The 21662-nt window shown below is 39.4% G+C and overlaps 1 protein-coding gene across 1 annotated transcript; it reads right to left on the bottom strand.

Moving 5' to 3' along the window:
- Positions 1 to 2110: 2110 nt before the first annotated feature.
- LOC145478208 (uncharacterized) lies at positions 2111 to 20321 on the bottom strand. Its single transcript, XM_081456160.1, has 12 exons — positions 19333 to 20321; positions 18696 to 18747; positions 13404 to 13493; positions 11183 to 11323; positions 10843 to 10937; positions 9958 to 10029; positions 8963 to 9008; positions 8665 to 8697; positions 8341 to 8370; positions 6912 to 6923; positions 6472 to 6603; positions 2111 to 5918 (listed from the first exon to the last, which is right to left on the bottom strand). Exons 1-12 carry the CDS (start codon positions 19585 to 19587, stop codon positions 5476 to 5478), a joined length of 1401 nt encoding a protein of 466 aa, XP_081312286.1. The 5' UTR covers positions 19588 to 20321; the 3' UTR covers positions 2111 to 5475.
- Positions 20322 to 21662: the final 1341 nt, after the last annotated feature.

The raw sequence follows: 21662 nt of genomic DNA, 5'->3' as shown, positions 1-21662 counted from the left end.
TCACCATGGCGAAACTGCATCGCTATAAGACAACGCTACGCGAGGTGGGAAAATGCAGAAACTCGGTCAAGAGGCGAAGAGAACATCTCCAAAAACAAAAACGTAGCGGATTCTGGCAAGGTTTGAACGACGTGTTCCAAGCATGTCGATGTTAAACACCAGAGATGCCCACAGTTATCCACTGCAAGGTTACGACTTCGCCCCCAAACCCAAAGACACCTTGAGCGAATTTGTCAGGTTATTACAACAAGCCAACGAAAGAGAAGACGCCCTGAAACGTGATGTGGAACATTGGCATCGAGCTTACAACGCCCTCCTTCAAGAGCATATAGCATTTAAGTACGAGGATCTGTGTTCAGCTTGCAAATGACACCGCGGCGAGAGCGAAGCAGGTGAGACCATCCTGTTGTGTAAGGAGTGTTCTACAGTAGAAGAAACAAAACGTAGCCTGGAGCTGAAACTAGAAAAGGTTCATCAAGAGGTTCGTTACTGGCAAGACTGCTACAAAACGTTACTCCAACAACATTTTGAGGATGACAGAAGAGGTCATGATGGTACCCACAAAAGAGTTTGACCAATTGGTTCAGTATTACAAACGAGAAATCACCGACAATGCCTTGTTGAACAAAGCGGGTCGATTGGCCGCCGAAAGTTACGTGATACTCCGTGATAAATCGATTCCAGATTCGATTGCCATCAAGAAAATTAAACCTCTAGCTCGTCAGAGAGGTCGTTTAACCAAACGTATCAGACAAATTGGTCCTTTGTCGAGCAATAGTGCTGATGTCGGTGAAGAGGAAGATGAGGAGGAAGGAGATTTGGTGAGGGTCCGTTGGAAACCATGTTCAAACAATTGATTAAGAACGCTTCTCGAGGTACAAAAACACCAAAGATCAAGGAAGAAGCTACACCGTCTACGTCAGGTGTTAAAAAGAAGCAACCCGCTGCTAAAACACCCATTCCACCACCTGACTCGGATCTGGGAACGCTCCTAAGAAAGGCTGACATTCTCCTGGGTAAAGACAAGCGCAAAGGCAAGGGCAAACGTAAAAACGAGGCCGAACGTTTAAAACCTACGAGTGGTTGGGAAGACTGGGCCAAAAGAAAGAAACTGAGAAGAAATCTAAAACACGATTATGACTCGGACTAAGACCCGTACGCGCAAGTATCGCCAACGTAGACGTGGTTTTGACATTCAAAAATTGCTAGGCAAGACGGGGATTGAATTTCACTGGCCTGGGTACCAGTACATGGGGCCTGGGACCAAGTTGGCAAAGAGACTGAAACGAGGAGACCCAGGCATCGACCGACTGGACAAGGTTGCCAAACAACACGACATCGATTACAGTCGCGCTAAGAATTTGCAAGACAAGTGGAAAGCAGATACAAAGATGATCAAGGCCATAACGAGGTTACCCGGCAACAAAACGGTGACTGAAAAGATTGTGAAAAGAATCATGCGGGCGAAGAAAAAGTTAAAATTGTAATCAATTCTCCCTTCGGAGTTCATGTCGTTATTATTCAATAAAAGTTGACAAATGAAATATCAGACTCTGTGTTCGTTTCAAAGCAAAGTTTAGCATTAAAATCCTGATTACAATGTGCGTGCTCTATTTTAGAAACCAGGCTTTTTACTCGGTCAACACGGAAACGAGATTAATGACGTCAAAGGGGGCGGGGCTTCTGGTTACCATGGATACGTCAAACTCGAGAAAACAATAGAACTCCTTTCCATAACAATACCTTTTCATTTGCATCACAATACCTGTCAAATCTGTACTGGACTAGCCCATACCACTACTTGCATGCCAAATTTACTTTTTCACCAGAAAACAGTTTTTTCCAGCTATCACCTTCAATAAATGTGAACCTTCTGAAAATGAAAAGCAAAGATTACTATTGGTTTTTCAAAACAAATTAGATGCAGAACTTAAGGCGCCTGGAAAATGGACTCGTGATTTGCTGACTAGTGATATAGAATTTAATGTCTACTTCAAAAACCTAAAAGGTATCTGCAAAGAAAATAAACTAAGAGAATTCTACTTTAAATTTCTACACAGAATCATTGTAACGATAAAGGAATTATGTCCGTATGGTATAGAATGCAACAGTGCATGCGTGTACTGTCAGGAGTCTGACTCGATAAGCCACTCATTCATCCATTGTCGATGGTCAAAATAATTTTTCTCTGAAGTAATTAAGCGGTTTAATAAGGAAAATGACACGTCCTACTCACTTAACAAAATTGAATTACTCTTTGGGAAATTATCAAATGAACCTGACCCCGGTTCATCCCAGAACATGTTAAAAAAGCTTAACTATGTCCTTCTGTTTGCTAAATACTATATTTATAACAATAAACTTAGTTCAAAACAAGGAAGCTTGAACGAATTTACTAGGAAACTGGAATTAGAGTATCATTTAGAAGGATTTTAAGTCAACATACAAGTGTAATTATGCCTCGAAATGTACAGAAAAGGGAATTGTAAGTTAAGTATTCGCTGTAAAAAAAGTAATAATAGTTTATTTTCACCGACTAGATGTCGTATGTATGTAAAGCAGTATAACGTAGTTTAATGTAGTCTATTTGAAATGTAGTGTAAGTTGTGTAAAGTAGTATAATTTGGTTAAGTAAATTATATTGTAATATAGTGCTATGTGTTTGAAATAAAGTGTAAACAAAAACAACAACAGCAAAAAACCTATAAAAGAACCCCAATTGTGTTTTTAGTATACGTTTTATTATATGGCTGTGTCTCACAAGGACTGGGAACTACCGAATTCACGAATTTGATTGGCTGAAATCGATATTGACCGCGGTGTAGATTTTCCCGTCTAGATCGGCATCTAGATCGGTTTCATTTTGGGTTGAAAAAGTAGCAAACTAAAATACAAAAATGTTCACCATTTTCTTTTATTTTCTTCTCAATCATTTATGGAAGTGCCAAAGAGCCTGATGACAAATACAAAAGTAAAGAGGACGAGTAAATTTCGGCAGGTTTAAGTTAAGTTCATCGCCGTCCGCAAGCAAAATGTCAGCAAACCAGTTACATTAAACGAATTAAAGTTTTCTTCTTTGCCATATAATAAACATCTTATTAACCGAGCTAAGTCGGTCTGCATGGGAGAATCTTGACCTCGGTCGTGTGTACAGACCTCACTGCGTTCGGTCTGTACTCACGACCTCGGTCAAGATTCTCCCATACAGACCTCCTGCTCGGTTAATAAGAGCTAAGTATGCAACGATTCTGTCGTGGGTTGGCTTCTAAAGGTTGTCTAAAACTCATGACAACCAATACATGTTAACCCCGATTTAGTACAATTCAATACCAATACTTTTTAACTCCTGAGTAAATGTTACCTTCATTTGTATTAATTATTATGCTGTAGTATTATGTGGCTGTGTCTCACAAGGACTGGGAACCACCGAATTCAAGAATTTGATTGGCTGAAATAGGTATTGAAAGCGGTCTAGATTTTCCCATCTAGACCGGCATCTAGACCGGTAATGTTTTAAGGTAAAAAGTTGCACACTGAAATGCAAAAATATTGACTTTTCTCTTCTAACAATATTTATTTATGGAACTGCCAAAAAGACTGTGAGAAGGAAAAAGTAAAGAGGACTAACAAACTTTGGCAGATTTTACTTCAGCCCATCGCCGTTCGCAAGCAAAATGTCAGCTAGTACAAACCAGTACATTAAACAAATTAATTTCTTCTTGTTTACCATATAATAAACATCTCATTAACCGAGCTTAGTCGGTCTGTATGGGAGAACCTTGACCGCGGTCGTGTGTACAGACCTCACTGCATTCGGTCTGTACACACGACCTCGGTCAAGATTCTTCCATACAGACCTCCTGCTTGGTTAATAAGAGCTAAATTTAGGTTAAACTTTTAATCTGGTAATAAAGCTTGTTGTTGTTGTTCTTGTCTCTGATTCGATGACCAAACTAGAGAAAGTTGTTCAGTTACAAGCTATTGAGTATAGTCCTTTGCTACGGCAAGTCTAACAACTAAGCGAAAATGAAGAAAACATTGTAAAACTCCTTTTTTGTCTGAGGAGCTGCACAAAGCAACATTTTGTTGTCAGCAAAATAGGATCCTAAACAACATTCTGCGAATTGTCCGAGTTATATTACATACATTATACATAACATATTAAGAGGACAAAGCTACTTATTATATGAACATGAGTGTTACACTGGCAAATACACCAATCGTAAAATTCATACGAGACTCGGGTGGCGTATTTTCCATATCTTCACTAGTGAAAATATTGATATTTGGCCCTTAAACTGTACTTTTGTTGGTGTATGATCGAAACATCTTCGGATCTTTCTCGAAAGTCTTCGGCAATCTTCGGTTGTCTTCAATAATCTTGGAACATTTTTTGGAACATTTTCGGAAACTTTCGCGTGGCCCTCGGACAATTTTGGGGAATCTTCGGAAATCTTCGGTAATCTTTGGAAAATCGTCCAAAACGTCGTTATCGTAAATGAAAAAGCATTGTTAAACTCCTTTTTTTTGATTTGTCTAAGGAGCTATACATAGCAGCATTTTGTTGTCAGCAAAATAGGATCCTAAACAACATTCTGCGAACTGTCCGAGTTATATTATATACATTATACTTAATACATTAAGGGGACAAAGCTATTTAACATATAAACACGAGTGTTTTACTGGAAAATACACCACTCGTAAAATTCATACGAAACCACACCCGGGACTCGGGTGGCGTATTTTCCATATCCTCACTATTGAAAATATTGATGACTTCACTGATATCATGTTTGACCCCTTAAACTGTACTTTTGTTGGTGTATGATAGAAACATATTCGGATCTTTCTCGAAAGTCTCCGGCAATCTTCGGTTGTCTTCGATAATCTTCGAAAATGTTCGGAAAATTTTCGGAAACTTTCGTGTGGCCTTCGGATAACTTTGGGTAATCTTCGAAAATCTTCGGAAATCTTTGGAAAATCGACCAAAACGTTATCGATATGTTTATCTGATAAACCAAATAAAACATAGTTGCTTGTAGGTATGGAATATCTCTTCTCGTGCTCAACTTTATATTTCACTCGTTCGCTGCGCTCAATCGTGAGATATCAAGTTGAACACTCGTAGAGATATTCCATATTTACGCGCGCCCATGTATTATCCTCTTTGTTTTATGCCTTCTTAAAACGTGAGGGATTTTTGAGTACACCAGCGACGTTTAATTTGGAAGGCATACTGGTCGTAATAATAATAATAATAATAATAATAATAATAATAAACTTTACTTAGAAAGGGTGACACATGACAGTATGAACTGATAAACCAGTGGCCCTCTGTGCTAAACATCTACGAGTAATTATAAAATAACCAAGAATGACCTATGAGTATTCTGCGCGTTCATAAATCCGACTAATTACGGAGCTTGCCAAGTGTTTTACGACTGATGTAAAACATACTTTAGCTTCAGTCTTAACTTACACCCTGTCTTCTATTTCCATATGATTTGATTGTAAAACCTTGATTAACTTCAACTGCCAAGTCTTTCTTTCGATTGAATTGAAATAATCGACGAAAGACTTATTTTTGAGAGTGCTAGGGAACTTGTCTTTGGACACATTATCTATTCTTATGACAATCGCACTGTTATATCCCTCTTTAACGTTTTTATAAATAGCTTGGTCTAACTCATATTTGCAAAACTTGCTCGTGAAAAAATTCTTGGATACCACCGCTATTGTGTTGCTGCTTGTTTGGACACTGTCAGTCATGTTTTCCACAAAAGGTTTCCCAGGCTCAAAATCTCTGTAATGGACGCAGCATTTCAAGCCATGTTCCACCTCAAGGATAGGAAGAAGGGTTCCATCCACCCAGCTCTGGTCTCTATTGTTGAATATTATGAAAGCGTCGTAACGAAAGTCTGAAAATAAAGTATTCATTAATTTCTTCATAACAATTTTTTGCATTTAAAGGAAGATTTTAATGATTCCGCGCATGTGTAAGAAGATATGGTGATTACAAGAAGTAACATTTCCTCTTTTTTTTACTGAACCGCATGCAGATAAGCAATCTCAGAAGGACTGAACCTGTAAATAACCTGTAAACTCAGGGAAATCAGTCAAGAATTTACGCAGAGAAATTCGAACTTATAGTATGGCCATCAAAATTATCCGATCCAAAAGATTTAGTCTGGACTCACGCACCAGTTATCTACTCGTACCTGATCGGTTAATAAACAATGGAATGGAGCTAGTGGTGAATGGGATTCGGCGGAATATACGCAGGGAATATAAGCTCCGTTGCTGCGTTCACGCGACTGACCGTTGTAAATAGGATTAATCATGTAACAAAGTCATGTGTACGTATTACCATAACATACATGAAGTGGCCATAACTCTTTCAACGGCCGTATACTTCAGTTGTACTAAAGACTTACAAAATTGATCTCAAATAACATGAAAGCGGACACAAACCTGCCAGATAAGATGACAGACCAGAATGTCTGCTGCTTCCCTTACGGAAATACTTGTAACGAAGTACACAGGCAATCGTGACGATGACTGCCATGGTTCCGATGACAATTATAACGTATACTATTGAATAAAGGAAGAAAGTGATTGTAATTGTAAGGTTGTGCCATAGGTAGGTAATGGCAAAGGCCATGCCTATTATATATTGAGGCAAAGACGCTATTTAAATTGAGTGTGAATAATTCACAATTACACATTTTCGTTAAAAAATACTACTTTTCGCCTTTCGCGTGTCACAAGCATAATCATCATCATCATCATCATCATCACCATCATCATCTTGGCTAAACTGGGAAATAACGCTTAAACTTACAAATCGTCCCACAGACATATTTCCTACAGACAATCTGAGACGTTAAGCCTTGAATGCATAAATACCTGTTTTGTAGGAGAATCTTTGGTTGATTTCATTAAAAAAGAAGAAAACAAAATCATTAATGAAAGGGAACTTTGAGATAATGACACTAATATTAATTTAGATTTACACCTTTAGAATTCGCGCTAGTACGCTTTAGTTGTACATGCAACAAAAGCGTAGCCTTCAGGAGCAGGCGGATTAAGCCTCGCGTTTTGCTCCGCAAATCCGCCTGTTCTGTAGGCTAGACTGTAACCTAACGAAATAAAAATGAAAACAATACAGCTACCGGGACTGTTTGCTAATGTTAAAGTTGAAAAACTACCTGGGCGATATAAAGCCCAGGGCGGGGGTTATTCAGTTTTATCCCAAGTATAAAGCAATGCGTGGCTCGGCCTGGTCTCCACTTAATTTCTGAATCCTGTTGTTTTAGTGCTGTCGCTCAGATGACCAACACTCGTGTGGCTTCAGGGAAGGGAATGATCCCGGGGCTTTTGTAAGTAAGAATAAGTAGCTACTGAGTGTTCATCGAGGACTCTTACTGGAAAATAGGTATATAAGTGTTGATGCAAGTAGTTTATGTCATATTGCTAACCAGGTTACCGCCAGCTTTCTACATAATAAAGCTAACCAATGAACCAATTAAGTAATGATCCAGATAAGAACTGTAGCATTTTCTATTATTCTGTGGCAATACGCTTTCCCCACATCAAAACGGTTGTGTTTTCATACGTAGAATGAACCAACCGATGGAAAGAAGGTTTATGAAATAAAATGTATTTTAACTCTATTTTGAAAGGTAGTTTCCTTTGTGTTAAAACATTCAACCAATCACAACAGTCGTAAACAAAGACAATAAAAGCTTCCAATTTTCCAATGTTCCCCACGTAGGATTACTGTGGTATTTAGACTCAGAACAGGTTTTGTTGAAAGGAAGATAGTTGATCAGTTACGCATTAATGTATAAACAGCTATCTGAAGTTTTGGTAGAGTTTATTGATTGAGCCAATCAGAAGTATGGTACAACAATAGCAAAATTGCACAAAAGTTAGCACCTTTTTGCATTCCTTGCCGCGTGGTGCTATCCTTCTTATATGGACCGATACTTAAATACCTTCTAACTCTATTTGTTAGAATTGCCAGAACAATCGAAATCACCTTTGTGCTTTTAAAGTCAAAGGGGAAGGACAATTAACACGGGCTTCAGGTTTTGCTTATAACTGCAATTCGCCGGCACCCTTGTCCCATTTAGCAACCTAAGTGAGGCAGTTTGTGTCTTTTGGACAAGTGTGCAAGTATACAAAAACCTATGAAAATGTGCGTCTAGACCGGGACCCCGAGATCAGTATCGATCAGTAATACCGGCAACGCGGTAACGGCGGTAAGGCCATTGAACCTCCCAATCATCTATTCAGGTGCGGTTTATTCCTGTTTTTCCTTCCTTCTATTTAGCTCACCTGTAGGTGTAGGTGTAGGTGTTGATATACCTAAACAAAAACACAAAGCATCTTTTTTAGGTTGATATATCATATTCATGTAAGGCAAATGTACACTGGTCGCTGGATGATTACCAAATGAATTAAAATCATGATAACAGTCGGTTATATTATAGCCATGAAGGAATGTGTAATCATGGAGCATGAACGTGACACTTAACAACCTAAGTTTTTTTTAGCCCGATGGGTTACCAGGAATTGTAGTATTGGGCTCTGCTAGCGCACCTTCGTCGGCTCGCAGGAGCTCCGCTATAACTTTCACAATGTTAGTTTCGACGGCCTTACCTGTCTGTATAACATTTCTTGGACGTACTGTCTCTGAAGAAGAAAATAGAAAAAATAAAGAAATAATAACTTTGAAATTAAGACTGATTAATGGTAATAAAACTATCTAGGAACAATTTTACACATAAGATTTTGACTAATTTGAAATGCCTGTTTAAAGTAAAACTGACGCCGTAAGTTTAGGCGATATGGATATCATGAAGAGCGATCAAGTAACGGAATCATTTGCCAACACAGTTGAAAGATACAAAACGTATACTCCCAATTAATAAGTACCCATATTTGTCAGCTGACTTACCATTTAAATGAATTTCTGCGATCGACTGACAAGGAAGAGCAATAACCTTTAGATACCACGGAAACAATGAAAAAAAAAAAAAAAAGAAAGAAAGAAAAGAAAAGAAAAGAAAAGAAAAGAAAAGTCAGTGGGTTAGTAATAAACACTCACAAAATATAATACATTTATTTCATCTAAACAAACCATCAACTGGATGATGCCAGGGATCACGCTGATTATTCTTCCAACAGTCTTTTGGCTCTACTTTACTCGTTTTGATCAGTCCTTATGGCGCCATGAGACGCATGAGGCCAAAGGCCTCTGTAATACAAATAATTCACAAATATTGGACGAGGTCGAGCCAAATATTATGATTTTTCAGTGGCGAGCAGATCAATTATTTGCGGAAGCCGAGGGCGGTCAAATACTTGATCTGCGAGACACTGGCAAACACGATATTTTGCGACAATCAAGTTCAAGAGCTGTTTTATTTTTCGGTCACCAAGTTTGTTTTCACATTTATGTTTTCACTAACATTTAGGGACGCGATCTGCCATTGTTTGTCACACAAGAGCGAATGGTAAAAGAAGAGAATAGCCAAAACTGAAAATTTATTCATCCATGCGGTATTGACGTTAAAACAGGCTTACTAACTAGCTAATTGCTGCTTTTGTTGAAGGATGGCGAGTAAATCAAATAACAAAGTCTTTCCATGTATCTGGATGCATGACATCATTTTAAGCCCAAACGTCATTGTCTCGGTAATCATTGATTAGAACACCCTAGGCCGCAATCACGTGATTATACCACTATATCATTATACATAAGACTAGCTTTGTTCAGTTCTAATAAGGCAGTTGTGTAAAGCATATGTCCTGATTCATTTGCGCACTCTATAGTGGTACTCCGAACCCGAATACACAAAATTTACATCGCTGAATTTAATTTAAATTTAATAAGTAAAATTCAAAACCGCTGAAGACTTCTGTCACTGTTGCAATTCTTATAATACTTACACAAAATTTGAAATACAAGTCGTTGTTTACGATACTTGATTCAGGTTCATCATAGGTAACGTACGTCTCGTTCTTCGAGAGCGCAAAGAAATAAACAAACAAACAAACAGTTATCAGCAAGTTAACAAACCTCAAAGCAGCATCCATACAGCTTGTCATACTTCATGTTTCAAGATGATTTGGGAATAATTTTTTCCTAGTTTTATGTCTATTCACTGATATATAATTACCCCGTTTGCATTCCCAGGTTTAAAAGGGCTTAGTATAAAGAAGGTATTTCAAATATATCCAAAAGTATCGAAAATTACTTTTTAAGCAGGAGGAAAGAAGCACTCAGTAGGGGCAAAACGACTTTAACAGTGTGCACCTCATTGCTTAGTGTTAGTAGCTGAGAGTAATGTCTGATGCTTCGCAAACCCGATGGCGTTCGACGTTCTTTGTCTTCCCGGCCCTGATAAAATGTACACCTCCCTGCCTCTAGTAGATTTGAAAATTTCCGTGTGTGTAAGATGGGGATTGCATGGGGATAGACGTCGTTTATGTTTCCATACGATCGATTTGGCGGAGTCGGGCAAACCAGTATAGGTGGTTAATTAATCGTGGGTCTGGATGATATTTAACAGGGGATCTTTCTATTAAATGCCTGGCGAATATCTTGGTTTTAGCAGATATGATATAGGGCGGAGTAGCGACTTTATGTAGCCGCATTATTAACTGGGGCAGTAGTAGTGTGAACAGGAGAAAGAAGTGGTGGCGTCAGAAATTCACTGAATTAGCAGGAGAACGTAGAACCAGCAAACTAGTAGCAGTATTAGTAGTAATTAATAGTAGCAACAGAAGAATCACTTAAAAAAACAACAACATTCAAAATAAAATTCTTGATACCTTTTGTCGCCTTATGTATCTTATCGCATTACTCCGTAAATAGTTATTCCAGTAGATGAAGGCATATCCAGTCAGTGTAAAGTCCACAAAGGATTCTAATGCGTAAATGGCCAGAAAGCAAAAAGTTAATTTTAATGCAGATCAAAACGAACTACGACGAGAGCTGGCATGGTGAGAGTATGTGAAAGTTCTCAGCACCCGTCGATGCGTCCAATCGATTCATTTGAACTCAGAGTTCAGGCAGCCCTCGCTGACTTAGAAATTAAAATTTGCATTTGTATATTCATTGAGTAAATTAATGCGTCTGGTCTCGGACTATTAGAATGTAATCTAGACTTACCGTTTAAGGGTTTCCACGATATGTTATAATACCATCTGTTTGAATTCTCATATTGAAAGTAATTTATATTTTCCACAGTTGCGTACTTGTTTTTGGTGGCATTTGTTGCAGCTTGTGGACATATTTCTTGTGCCCGACCATCTGCAATATATCAGAATCTAAATATCTATATGTAACAAAAAATACATCAAAGGGCCATCAAAGGGCCCTATGGGCAATACGAAGACTACGAAAGACTACGAAATGGAAACGAAAACAGCACTCAAACTTCCTAAGCATCTGGATTCACTGGAAGCTAGTGCTACCTAAGAGCGCTACGAATTACACTGCAAAATTAAGGAGAAACAGAGACGATTGATCAGTTTGTGAACAACCTACGTAGGCTCGCATCAACTTGTGCCTTTCAGGTACGTAAACTGAAGAGTTGATAAGGGATCGCATGTTGGAATACAAGGCAGATTAGTGGGAGAATCTAAACTATTGTACCCCTCCTGCCACGAACATTTACAGGAGTAGTGAAGCATCTGAGCAAAACTGAGAAACTGCGGAAGTTGGGAACTGGCAGAGAGCCCACGGCTGAAGAAGTACGCTATTACTCAGCGTGGCATGAGAGCAGGGGCGTAGCCAGGATTTTTCAAAGGGGGGGGGGGGGGTCACACTGTGTCCAGATGAGGGTTCTCACCAGATTGTCATGTCGGGGGTCACGGGCACCCCAGAACCCCCCTCTCTCCCCCCCCCAGCTACGCCCCTGCAGAGACTCGGGCAAAGAAACCTTGCTTGCCATCGGCATGTTCTTCGTGTGTGTTTTTTATTATTATTATTATTATTATTATTATTATTATTATTTTATTTCTTTTTTTAGTAAAAAAAATGATGGAGTGTTTATTGTGACAAAAACTAGAGCTAAGCTTTACAAAATGCTATAATATTTACATAATTTGATGTCTGTTAAACCTGTAAAACATGTTTCCGTATCTAATCATGATATCATGGTTACTACAACTAATACTAATACTACTATCATCATCATAACATTAATTAACATATTCCATACAAATTGGTATATACAAGGTAAAAGTAAGTAAAAGAAATAAACTATTAAAACCTATTTCAAACCTATTATTATTATTACTGTTTCGAATATTTAACAATTATTTCACAGCGCGCGTTGGATATGAGTTGGCAATAATCACCTCATATCCAACAGGCGCGAATGAAACAATTGTTTTATTAAAAACGCCCCCAAAATATAGAAAAATAGACTAAAATTAAAATTAAAAAGTCAAAAATTAAAAACAACAACAACAACAACAAAAAAAACTCGCGCGTACGCTCACCTTATTTTTGGAGCATGGTATAATGGCTCATAACCCATGATGGCTAAGCCAATGAAAACTCTCGAATTGCATTATCCAATGATCCAGTTTTAAATACAGTTTCATAGCACAAATACCATGCATACATTACAGCCTTGTCTCCAATTCTGAAGTGCCCCTCACCTAGAGTTACATAACTTTAGGATACAGTCATACTACAGTATAGGGTCGTATACTTTAGGAAAGGATAACAAAGTACTATGTAATTTATTTTTTTCGCATATTTGCGAATCTGTCTGTTTCGAGACTTTGACAACTGACATCGTTCTGGGCATCTTGACACGGTCTATTTCCTATTAAATTCCCGGAAATGACTTTTCCATGGGACGAAATATTAAAAGTCAATGTAGAGCGGTTTTCAAATTGACTCTCGTAACCGACCAAAACCAAAGTAAACACTCAAGCCAATCACAAAGTATAAAGACAATCCCATGAACCAATCAAAACTCGAACTAAATGCATGTAACTGACACGAAGCGCGGGAAAACGTGTGGGAACGAGTCACAATTGGGTTTTGGTTTTATTTCTGATTGGATTATTGGCTTTCGATATGCAAGGGCGTGATTGCAAAACCCTACAGCGATCTTTTCGGACGGAAAACTGCGGGAAAAACGGCGAAAACTTACCTTCCCTGTATTACAGTTCAGCGTTAGACATGACGAGCTTAATTAACTTTGGTCGATCTAACCTCGTTTTCAGTTCGGCTGGTGAAAAGTACGGCGTTAAGCCCAGGTTTAAAGCAATTTTCTCCCACTTCTTATATTCAACGTCCTAGTCCCAAGCGAGTAAACACCATTCTTGGTATCCCCAGGTAAATATTAATATTTGATTATACATTTTCTTACCATTTACATTACGCCTTTTTCTCTTGGGAAATGGTAATAAAAGTTGATTTTCCACGATACTTGAGCCTTTTTCGTAGAATTCTAATTTGTCTGCAATTACAAACACGAACAGGCACTGATCAGTAAAGATGCCGGTTGACAGGCTACCTGTAGTCGACAGTTGCTACGTGTTTCGTTTTCCCGCAAATCAGGGAACAGTTAATTAATTACATAATCTTGCACTGAGCTACAGGAAGTACATGGGTGATTGTTCAAGGAACAAGGAGAAAGTCACAAGGGATTTCGTCTCGGGAGACAGCGGGTCTTATAATTCAGTCTTAAAATTGTCCATCACGACGTCGGAACCCAAGCTAAATCGAAGTTGTCTGCCAATTCGGTATCTGTCAATACCACTGGTGAAAACTACTGGCAATACGAGATGGGTGTAGCAGCCGTTGAGATGGACTAAGCTTTAAAATGATACCAAATTGATGCCCATTGAAAAGTCACATGACGAGTTTTTCACTTCCAAAAAACCCTGTATAAGTATGTACAGGAGCCCATTGCACCTAGTATGAACATTATATTTAAAGCACGATGTTCGTGTGAATTTGGTCGATAGTAATTGTGTTGAGATGGGTGTAGACGTCGTTGAAATGACTAAGAAAACAGCAAGTTTTAAAATCAGTACCGAGGTAGTAATAACAAAAATGTCAAGATACGAGTTGTATTTCCTTGGGAACAAACGATAAGTAGAACATATGCATCTTTTAAGTTGACGTGAGAGTTCGGAGAAGATTAAAAGTGTTGAATGCACCTAGAAAATGTTTTTGGACAATTGGTAAGGGTATTTCACTGATTTTAAGCACTAATTTTCACTGCTGACTTTTAAGGTGATTCCCTAGTAAAAGAACCCGCCATAGATTTCCGATGAAACTTGGTATGCTGTTCTTACAGGACAAGGAGATATTAAAAACGTAGTAAAAAGAGGGGGTCACCGTCCTTGTTTTCCCGCCACAATGCTGAGAAATACGGCTATTTAGGTGACTTTTGGTAATCTCTGTGCGCAACAAATAAGCTCGATTATTTTTCAATGCAACGTGTTATATCACAGAGAGTTTGGCTTTCTTTGATTGTTCATTCATCTACGTCCCAGAGAAAATGTCTTCAAATAGCCTGCATTTTTTATCCTTTAAGGACGGTGCCTACTTTTGTTGGTGCGCACACATTCTGCGCATCACGCAAGGCATGGTTTAAGCGCCACGCGCGCGCTAGGGTTGACAATGAGGCAATCAACTACGCTACCAAATACACGACTAAAATGAAAGCAAAATTTTCCTCTGTGACCAAATCAAGTTTAATGAACCTGTGCTTAAACCAGGAATACCACAATAGTAGCATATCGCTAAGCACCAACTGATACCGTCTTCCGGCTGAAAAACTAACTCTTATCTCTCGAAAATTATACTGAAATCCAATTGTAAACACGTACCTGCAGATGACGTAGTGCGCGCGCAAAACAAGTGCGAGATACGCAATTGTTTTACTTAGCAGGGAGGTGACAGGGAAAAATGTAACGGGCACCGTAAAAGGTTTTCAAAAAAGATGAATAACTTTTAAAAACGCGTGGTTACCCCTACATTTTATGTTACGAAATGGAAGTGGCAAGCCTATTCGACACGTGGTTAGTTTCTGGTTGTGAGCAAAAGGTGTTTAGACTGTATTTCAGCTGAGCCCGAGGAAGGCTGTCAGAGACGCTAAGAGCTTTGTTGCAACGATTTTGTTATTAAAACATATCAAAAATGGTTTTTATGTTACCATTTACCATGCAGTTTTAAGGTCTTTATAAATGTGTTTGCTTTTCTGTATGCAAAGGCGAATTCAAAGGAAATCTCTCAGGAAATATTCTTTTCTTCTTTTTCAGAAAAATGCTGATGTCAGCATTTTTGTTGAGATTCAAGGCTAATTATCTCGAAAAAATGCGTGGCTACCCCCAGTTTTCGTTGTGGATTTCAACAGCCCTTGAAAAGATCTACTTTTTCCGCATGGTCCTAACCTGGCGCAAAAACCTTTGTATTTAGTAGGCACCGTCTTTAAAGGAAACAATTTGGACACGCGCTGTTGAGCCCGTTATGTCTCCCTCTGTAGTATTTATTTCATTTGCTAAAAAAGTAGCCATAGATTTCTGCTAATTTTTTTCTCAGTTATTGAGGATATTGTTCTCATTGAAATTATGACATAAAAAGTGGGGGTCACCATGCTCCTTTAAGAGAAAAGGAGCATTTATTTCGCTATCGAGCGTAGTCGAGGGAAATGTGTGCGGACTAATGACGCAAAAATTGTGCGCAGTAGGGTTGCACAATGCAATACTAAGGAATCACCTTAATTGGAATTGGCAGACCATTTTCGTATTCCCGGTATTGGGCTGGAACTAGCTTGCAACTGAGGCTAATGCAGGGAGTCTTACACTCTATAAACTTTGTTATTTTCAAATCATATTTAAATAAAAAAAGGGCATGCCCGCAACTAGCAAAGGCTAATCTAGGCGGGCCATGCTTTAATAACCGAATTACTAAAATACACGAAATCAGTGTTTTCAAATGCAAATGAGATTCATCCCTTTCTAATGATATTCCCCAGCATGAGCCTCCATTGCAAGCTAGTTCTATTCCAATACCGAGCACGGGTAAAAATTGGTTCGGCACGGATTGAGAAAAGTCACTTACACAATAACAGTATCTTTACGGTGAATATATATACATTTATTATATGGAGAAGAGTGTTTTACTGGGAACTAAACCACTCGTAGATTCCATACGCCACTTCATCCAGGACCCGAGTGGCGTATTTTCCGCATGTCACCTTTGTGAGTGTCGTATCGTTCAATGACGTCACGATTCCCGCCTTTTGCTTTTGTTGAATTGGTTTCAATATTTAGTCTCCATATAATAAAAAGAACATTACACGTTGGCTCGAAGATATGAATTTTATGTTCTTGCCACTCGAACATAAAATTCATATCTTCTCGCCACCGTGTAATATCCTCTCTATATATAAGCAGCATAAAATTGGTATACCTAACGATGAACTCCCAGTAAGAGGATCCAGAGGATACAATGTCTCGACGTGAATTTGTAGTTTAATGTACGATAAGGACGTGACGAAGAGACCAACTCTTGACTGTTCTGGACGAGTTTTAAGCTCTTTTTTTTTTTTTTTTTTTCATTTTGGTAGCCTACCATTTTTACATCGGAGTTGTGCCAAATATTGTGTATTGTTAATCGTGTATAAAGGTATCAGTGCACCCCAAATAACCCTCTCTCGTTGGCGCCGCTTTACGGTCGAACGTTAGACGCAAATATTTTCCGAAAGCTTAAGAATCACTGACGAAGGTGTATTCGTTAAAATTAAATGTGTCCCGAATTCAGCGCCCAATTTCCCAAAGTAGAGAGGTTCACCAAGTTTGTTTCTGATTTTGATTGCTCGTCTAGTTTGTTTTTGACACGTAGTTTAACTTTGAGAGTTGATAAAACTTGTATTCTCTTCTTTAGAATAGCAAAAACTTACACGATACGTTTTTTTCCCTAATTATCGGGCAACACTCTCTCCAAATTTCAGCTACAAACGTCGAAAATTCGCCGGAAACGAACTCAAAATGTGCGCCTCACTCGATGAAATTTTCGTTTTGAAATGTGGGAACGAGTTTGGAGATATACGAAGGAAAATATACTCTGGGCTTTCTTCCGATGTAATGCGATAAATACACAAAATTTTGAAAACGATGACCCGTTGATCGACATAGTGAAGGCTCATTTTACTGTGCCAATAGAGCTCGTATCAGTTACAAACTGAGAGTCGCGAATGTTTTCTCTGGCGAGATGGTATCCTTTGCAAGATCTGAATTCCACTGTTCATGCCCCCAGGCTAGTGAGAAAATAATTTTCGTTTTGTTTTTTTTTTGTTGTTCTTTTTGATTTGCAAAACGCCTTAGTTTAAGCCCTAGTTGTCACTAGCGACGCAAGCACAAGCGCAAGCACAAGCGCAAGCGCAAGCACAAGCGCTAGCACAAGCGCAAGCACAAACGCAAGCACAAGTGCAAGCACAAGCGCAAGCACAAGCGCAAACACAAGCCCAATTGCAAGCGCAAGCGATTGAGATGACCCAAGTGAAAACGAAAATCGACGGAAACATAAGCACTAGCAAAATCATCCGAGTCTTCCGCCATGTTGTAAAACTGTTTAAGCCCGAGGTAATCTGGATCCAGGGTTTTCATCGGCCAAACATAACCAAGTGTGGTAAATATCCTTGTGCTTGTGTTATGCCTGAGCGGTATTTCGTTTTCACTTGTTGCAGTGCAAACGCAAGTATAAGCGCAAGCACAAAAAAAAGGAAAATTTTGATCCTTGCGCTTGTGCTTATGCCTGCATTAAGGCCATTTTCATGGTGAAATAAGAATTATTGTGTTTACGCACGCCCTTGTGTTTGCGTCGCTAGTGAAAACGAAGCTTTAGAGATGCCGTAGACAACGGAAGAGTACACTCGTAAACAACGTATCAAAATGTAAAGGGAATACACGTGATATCGATTGAGCGAAGATGTTACCGTTACCCCTTCGAACGACGAAAGCCCCAAGGAAATAACGCTTAGAGAATGTCAAACGTCTCTCTTGTCCAGTGCAAACAACTCGAAACAGGAACCTACGCAGATACGTATCAGCTCAATTCTGATCGAATGTTTTTGAAACCTTTTCCCCCCGAGTGCTTTCTTCGCACTTGCAAGGGGACACGAACTTTCGCGGGAGAACACTCAGAACAGCTCGTCGACTATACCAAACACAAACGTTTGGTATTCGTCCTAGGCCGCGATTGCGATGTAAATTTACTTCTCTTGACAACCCTTTGACAGCTATCAATTACAGGTAATTAACGCAAAGAAAAGTTTCTGTTTTCAACTTTTTAGACTCAATCTTTTTCCGTATTATTTTTCTAAATGGAAGATCGTAAAAGGATCTACCTGAAAAAGCGAAAACCATTTTTTTTGAAAAAATGGTCAATTTTGGGGATACTGATACCTTAAAATGGAACGCAGTGACGCCGGCCTATCGCCCTTTCAAACTGAACTAAAAACAAATTTCCACTTGTGAAGTCTGATCTCGGTATTCATTCTATCCACAATATTGGACTCCTATGCACTAATTGCTCTAATTAATTCATGATGAATTAATTTAAATATTTTAAAAGTTGTTGTTGTGTCGGACCACAGCAAAAAGTGTATCAGATTAAATTATCTCTTTTGCCTGGAAAGTAAAATTACCTTGTTTATTGCTTGCTAGACACTTTTCAAAACAAGAGTGACGACTTGCTGCCTGTGGGAAAGAAGTAATGGGTCTCTGTCTACGCAGATAGAATTACAATCTTGGAGGAAAGTATTTAATGAGATCTTGGGATACCCCAGTTAGTTTTATCGTAATGTATCAGTAGTAAAACAGTACAGATACGTATCATTTCCTTGTTTGATCCCCACAATTCGCACCTTGAGCAAAGCATTGCTCTTAGTATTATTCAATGACACGAGAATTTGAACATGTGACATGTGATCACCCTAGTCAGAGCTATTAAAAACGTCGGTTATCGATCGGTTAGCCCCAAATTTGTTATTTAGTTGTCCTGTTGTACTACTATTCAGAGTAGCCTCTAGTTTTAAATCACTGCAATCGCAAATGTGTGGGGCAGACAGCTGAAAGCAGTAAAAATCACTAAGTGTTTTTTATATATGCAAACCTCCTTGCATATTCAATGACACGTGCTGTTTCACTCCATGGCGTTTTCAATTAACATTTTGCATAGTTGCACGTACTTTGACTGTTTTAAGCGTCATGCATGAAATAACGAGTTAAAATTATGATTTAAACGAAGTAGAAGTGAACAGTGTATTCAGGTTCTCTTGATACCTTGAAAGCCCCATTTGAATCCATCCAGTTGGGATCCATGCGATGGACGCCACAGTTAAGTAAGCAACGTGCCTTTGAGTCAGCTGGTTGAGTGCCAGAATCTTTGGAATCGACTACGCGTCCGCCAGTGCTTCGATATTGCGAAGCTCCAAAACTCTGAAAAAAGCCAAGCAGGCAAAGAATTGCAGCTGCAATGAGCAACATTGCCACCTTTCTCGTGCCTATTCCTTGATCAGAGTACAACTCGCGTGACATGTTGCTGTGTTATTTTAGTATTGTGAATTAAAATTGACAATCAGTACCGCCTATTCGGTTTATTTTACGTCTCGTCATTTACGTCGACGATATAATATGAATAGCTCACATTACTTATGTCTCCTGGTGAGGAGATTGCGTGTCACAAGCAGCTTCGGCTGGATACGTTAACGAGTTTAGGATGGATAATCAGAACTGGGAAAAGTTTTCCCTGTTACTCGCCGTTACAAATAGCTCGTCGACTGACTCGTAATGGTCTCCTGCCTGCGGGCAAATGGCCACCTCGTGATCAAGATTCCCGCCAGACGCATCAGACGTGATACCAGATGCGTTCTGGGTCAATCAAAACTATACGCATGGGTGCCTGAGCGCATATCGGCTACTACTATCGGAAGCTGTAATCTCCGCCCTCTCGATCCAAAGTATTATATTAGGAAATGAATCGCAGTGGTCCAAGGCAAAATTTTCTCTAAGCTAAGCCGAAGAAATTTCAAGTCTTAGCGACAGTGCCTCAAAAGTGCGCCAAGGACGTTGAGGGCGCATGCACCTTGAAAATTTATAATCAAGAACTCAAACCAAAAACAAATTGGAAGAACTCACCTTTACTGATCTCATAAGCGACATATGCAAAAAGGCCAGCCGGAAAGTAGGGGGTGCTGGCAAGACTCCGCAGCCTGATTCCATACAAGTCCAAACTTCGGTTGTGTCTAACAGCACTTCTTCCAAACCTGACCTACTGCCATATTGTATGGCATTTCTGTAACAATTCCAACAGGTAGAAAGGGTACAAGAACGAGCTTGAGTCATTCTCGGCTCCAAAACAGACACCCATGAAAATCTTCTAAGTCATACAAAGCTGGCATCTCAGCTACAGCAGACGACTGCAAGATTTTGCGATTTTTAATTAATGTACAAAGTTAAAAACGGCCTTTTCCTCGATTACATGGCAGAAATTTTTACGACTGTAACAAGGGATATTCCTTATGAAATGCTGACTTTAATGTGCCTCGCTTCTCCTCAGTCCGATATGGTAAACATCATGTTCAATAAGATTCTTAGGACGGGATCTCTGGTCAAAACTTAACCCATGTGATAGGCAGCGAACGACACTGAACAATTTTAAAAATAACATTAGACAAAGAGACCTTCCTGTTTTAATTGGGGGCACGTACACAAAGTGTGTTATGTACGCCACTTGATGAATTTATGTAATCTAGTCACAAATACCTTTTTTAAAATGTGTATATCACTTATTCATTTGTCTATTCATTTATTTTTGTCATTATTATTTGAGTGTCCACAATTAGTTATCTAAGCGAAATACTCACCTTCTGAAAGTATTATTCAACAATGACGCCACAGTGCCCTACATCAATCACTGGATTGATCCAGTCTAAGCTTGGCCGCCCTTGGCAGTGTGGGGTTAGGGCTCAAGACACAGGCATAGAGCTCTCCGCGAAGAATTTAGTAGGAACGGCAACGCGCCTATTGCCTCACTACGAATGGCAGCTTCACCTGGGTCGAGCTCGTTCAAAGCTTAGATCGTGCCTGGGAACACCATTCCGTCGATCGCTTTCAAGTTTCACAGATACCCATCTCCACTGCTGCAACAGCCAGTATTATGACCCAGACTCCATTGGCGTGGACGTTCTCGCTCAGTTGGAATGGACCAGCCTCAACATCAGTTTACGTCAGTCCTCCATTATTTCATTTAATCCCTAGAATGACAGTGACAAAAGCAGAATCATGTCACCTGCGGCATATCCCCATGGTTGCCAGCTCAGTTCTGGTTTCAGACTCTATAGGTGAAGATGCCAACCTGCCCGCCAGTTCAGCTCCACAGCAACCTTCAACACATCTTTCTGCAGACAATCAAGCGGCACGGCCAGCTCTCCAGAACCGTTACACATTTGATCCCGGCTCCCAATTGTCTCTACATTGAACCCTATCCTGGCAATGTCTTCTTATAACCGCCAAATTAAGGGCTTTACAACTTCTTCTGCCCAGCGGCTCTACTATCCCCCATTGGTGTATCACTTGGTCTCTCGACCCCAGTCTGTCGTAAGATGAACCAG

This window comes from Orbicella franksi, chromosome 1 (assembly GCF_964199315.1).
Source record: "Orbicella franksi chromosome 1, jaOrbFran1.1, whole genome shotgun sequence".
NCBI classification, from domain to species: Eukaryota; Metazoa; Cnidaria; class Anthozoa; order Scleractinia; family Merulinidae; genus Orbicella; species Orbicella franksi.
This window is presented reverse-complemented; position numbering and strand designations above follow the sequence as displayed.

Bases quoted from the DNA above. Each gene is read 5' to 3' on its own strand.
- LOC145478208 (XM_081456160.1), bottom strand. From the start codon at position 19,587: ATGTCACGCGAGTTGTACTCTGATCAAGGAATAGGCACGAGAAAGGTG. The intron at 18,748-19,332 runs GTATCAAGAGAA...TCTTTCCCACAG, and splicing joins ATTCAAATGGGGCTTTCAAG to GCAGCAAGTCGTCACTCTTG. The intron at 8,698-8,962 runs GTAAGTCAGCTG...TTTCTTCTTCAG, and splicing joins CGCAGAAATTCATTTAAATG to AGACAGTACGTCCAAGAAAT.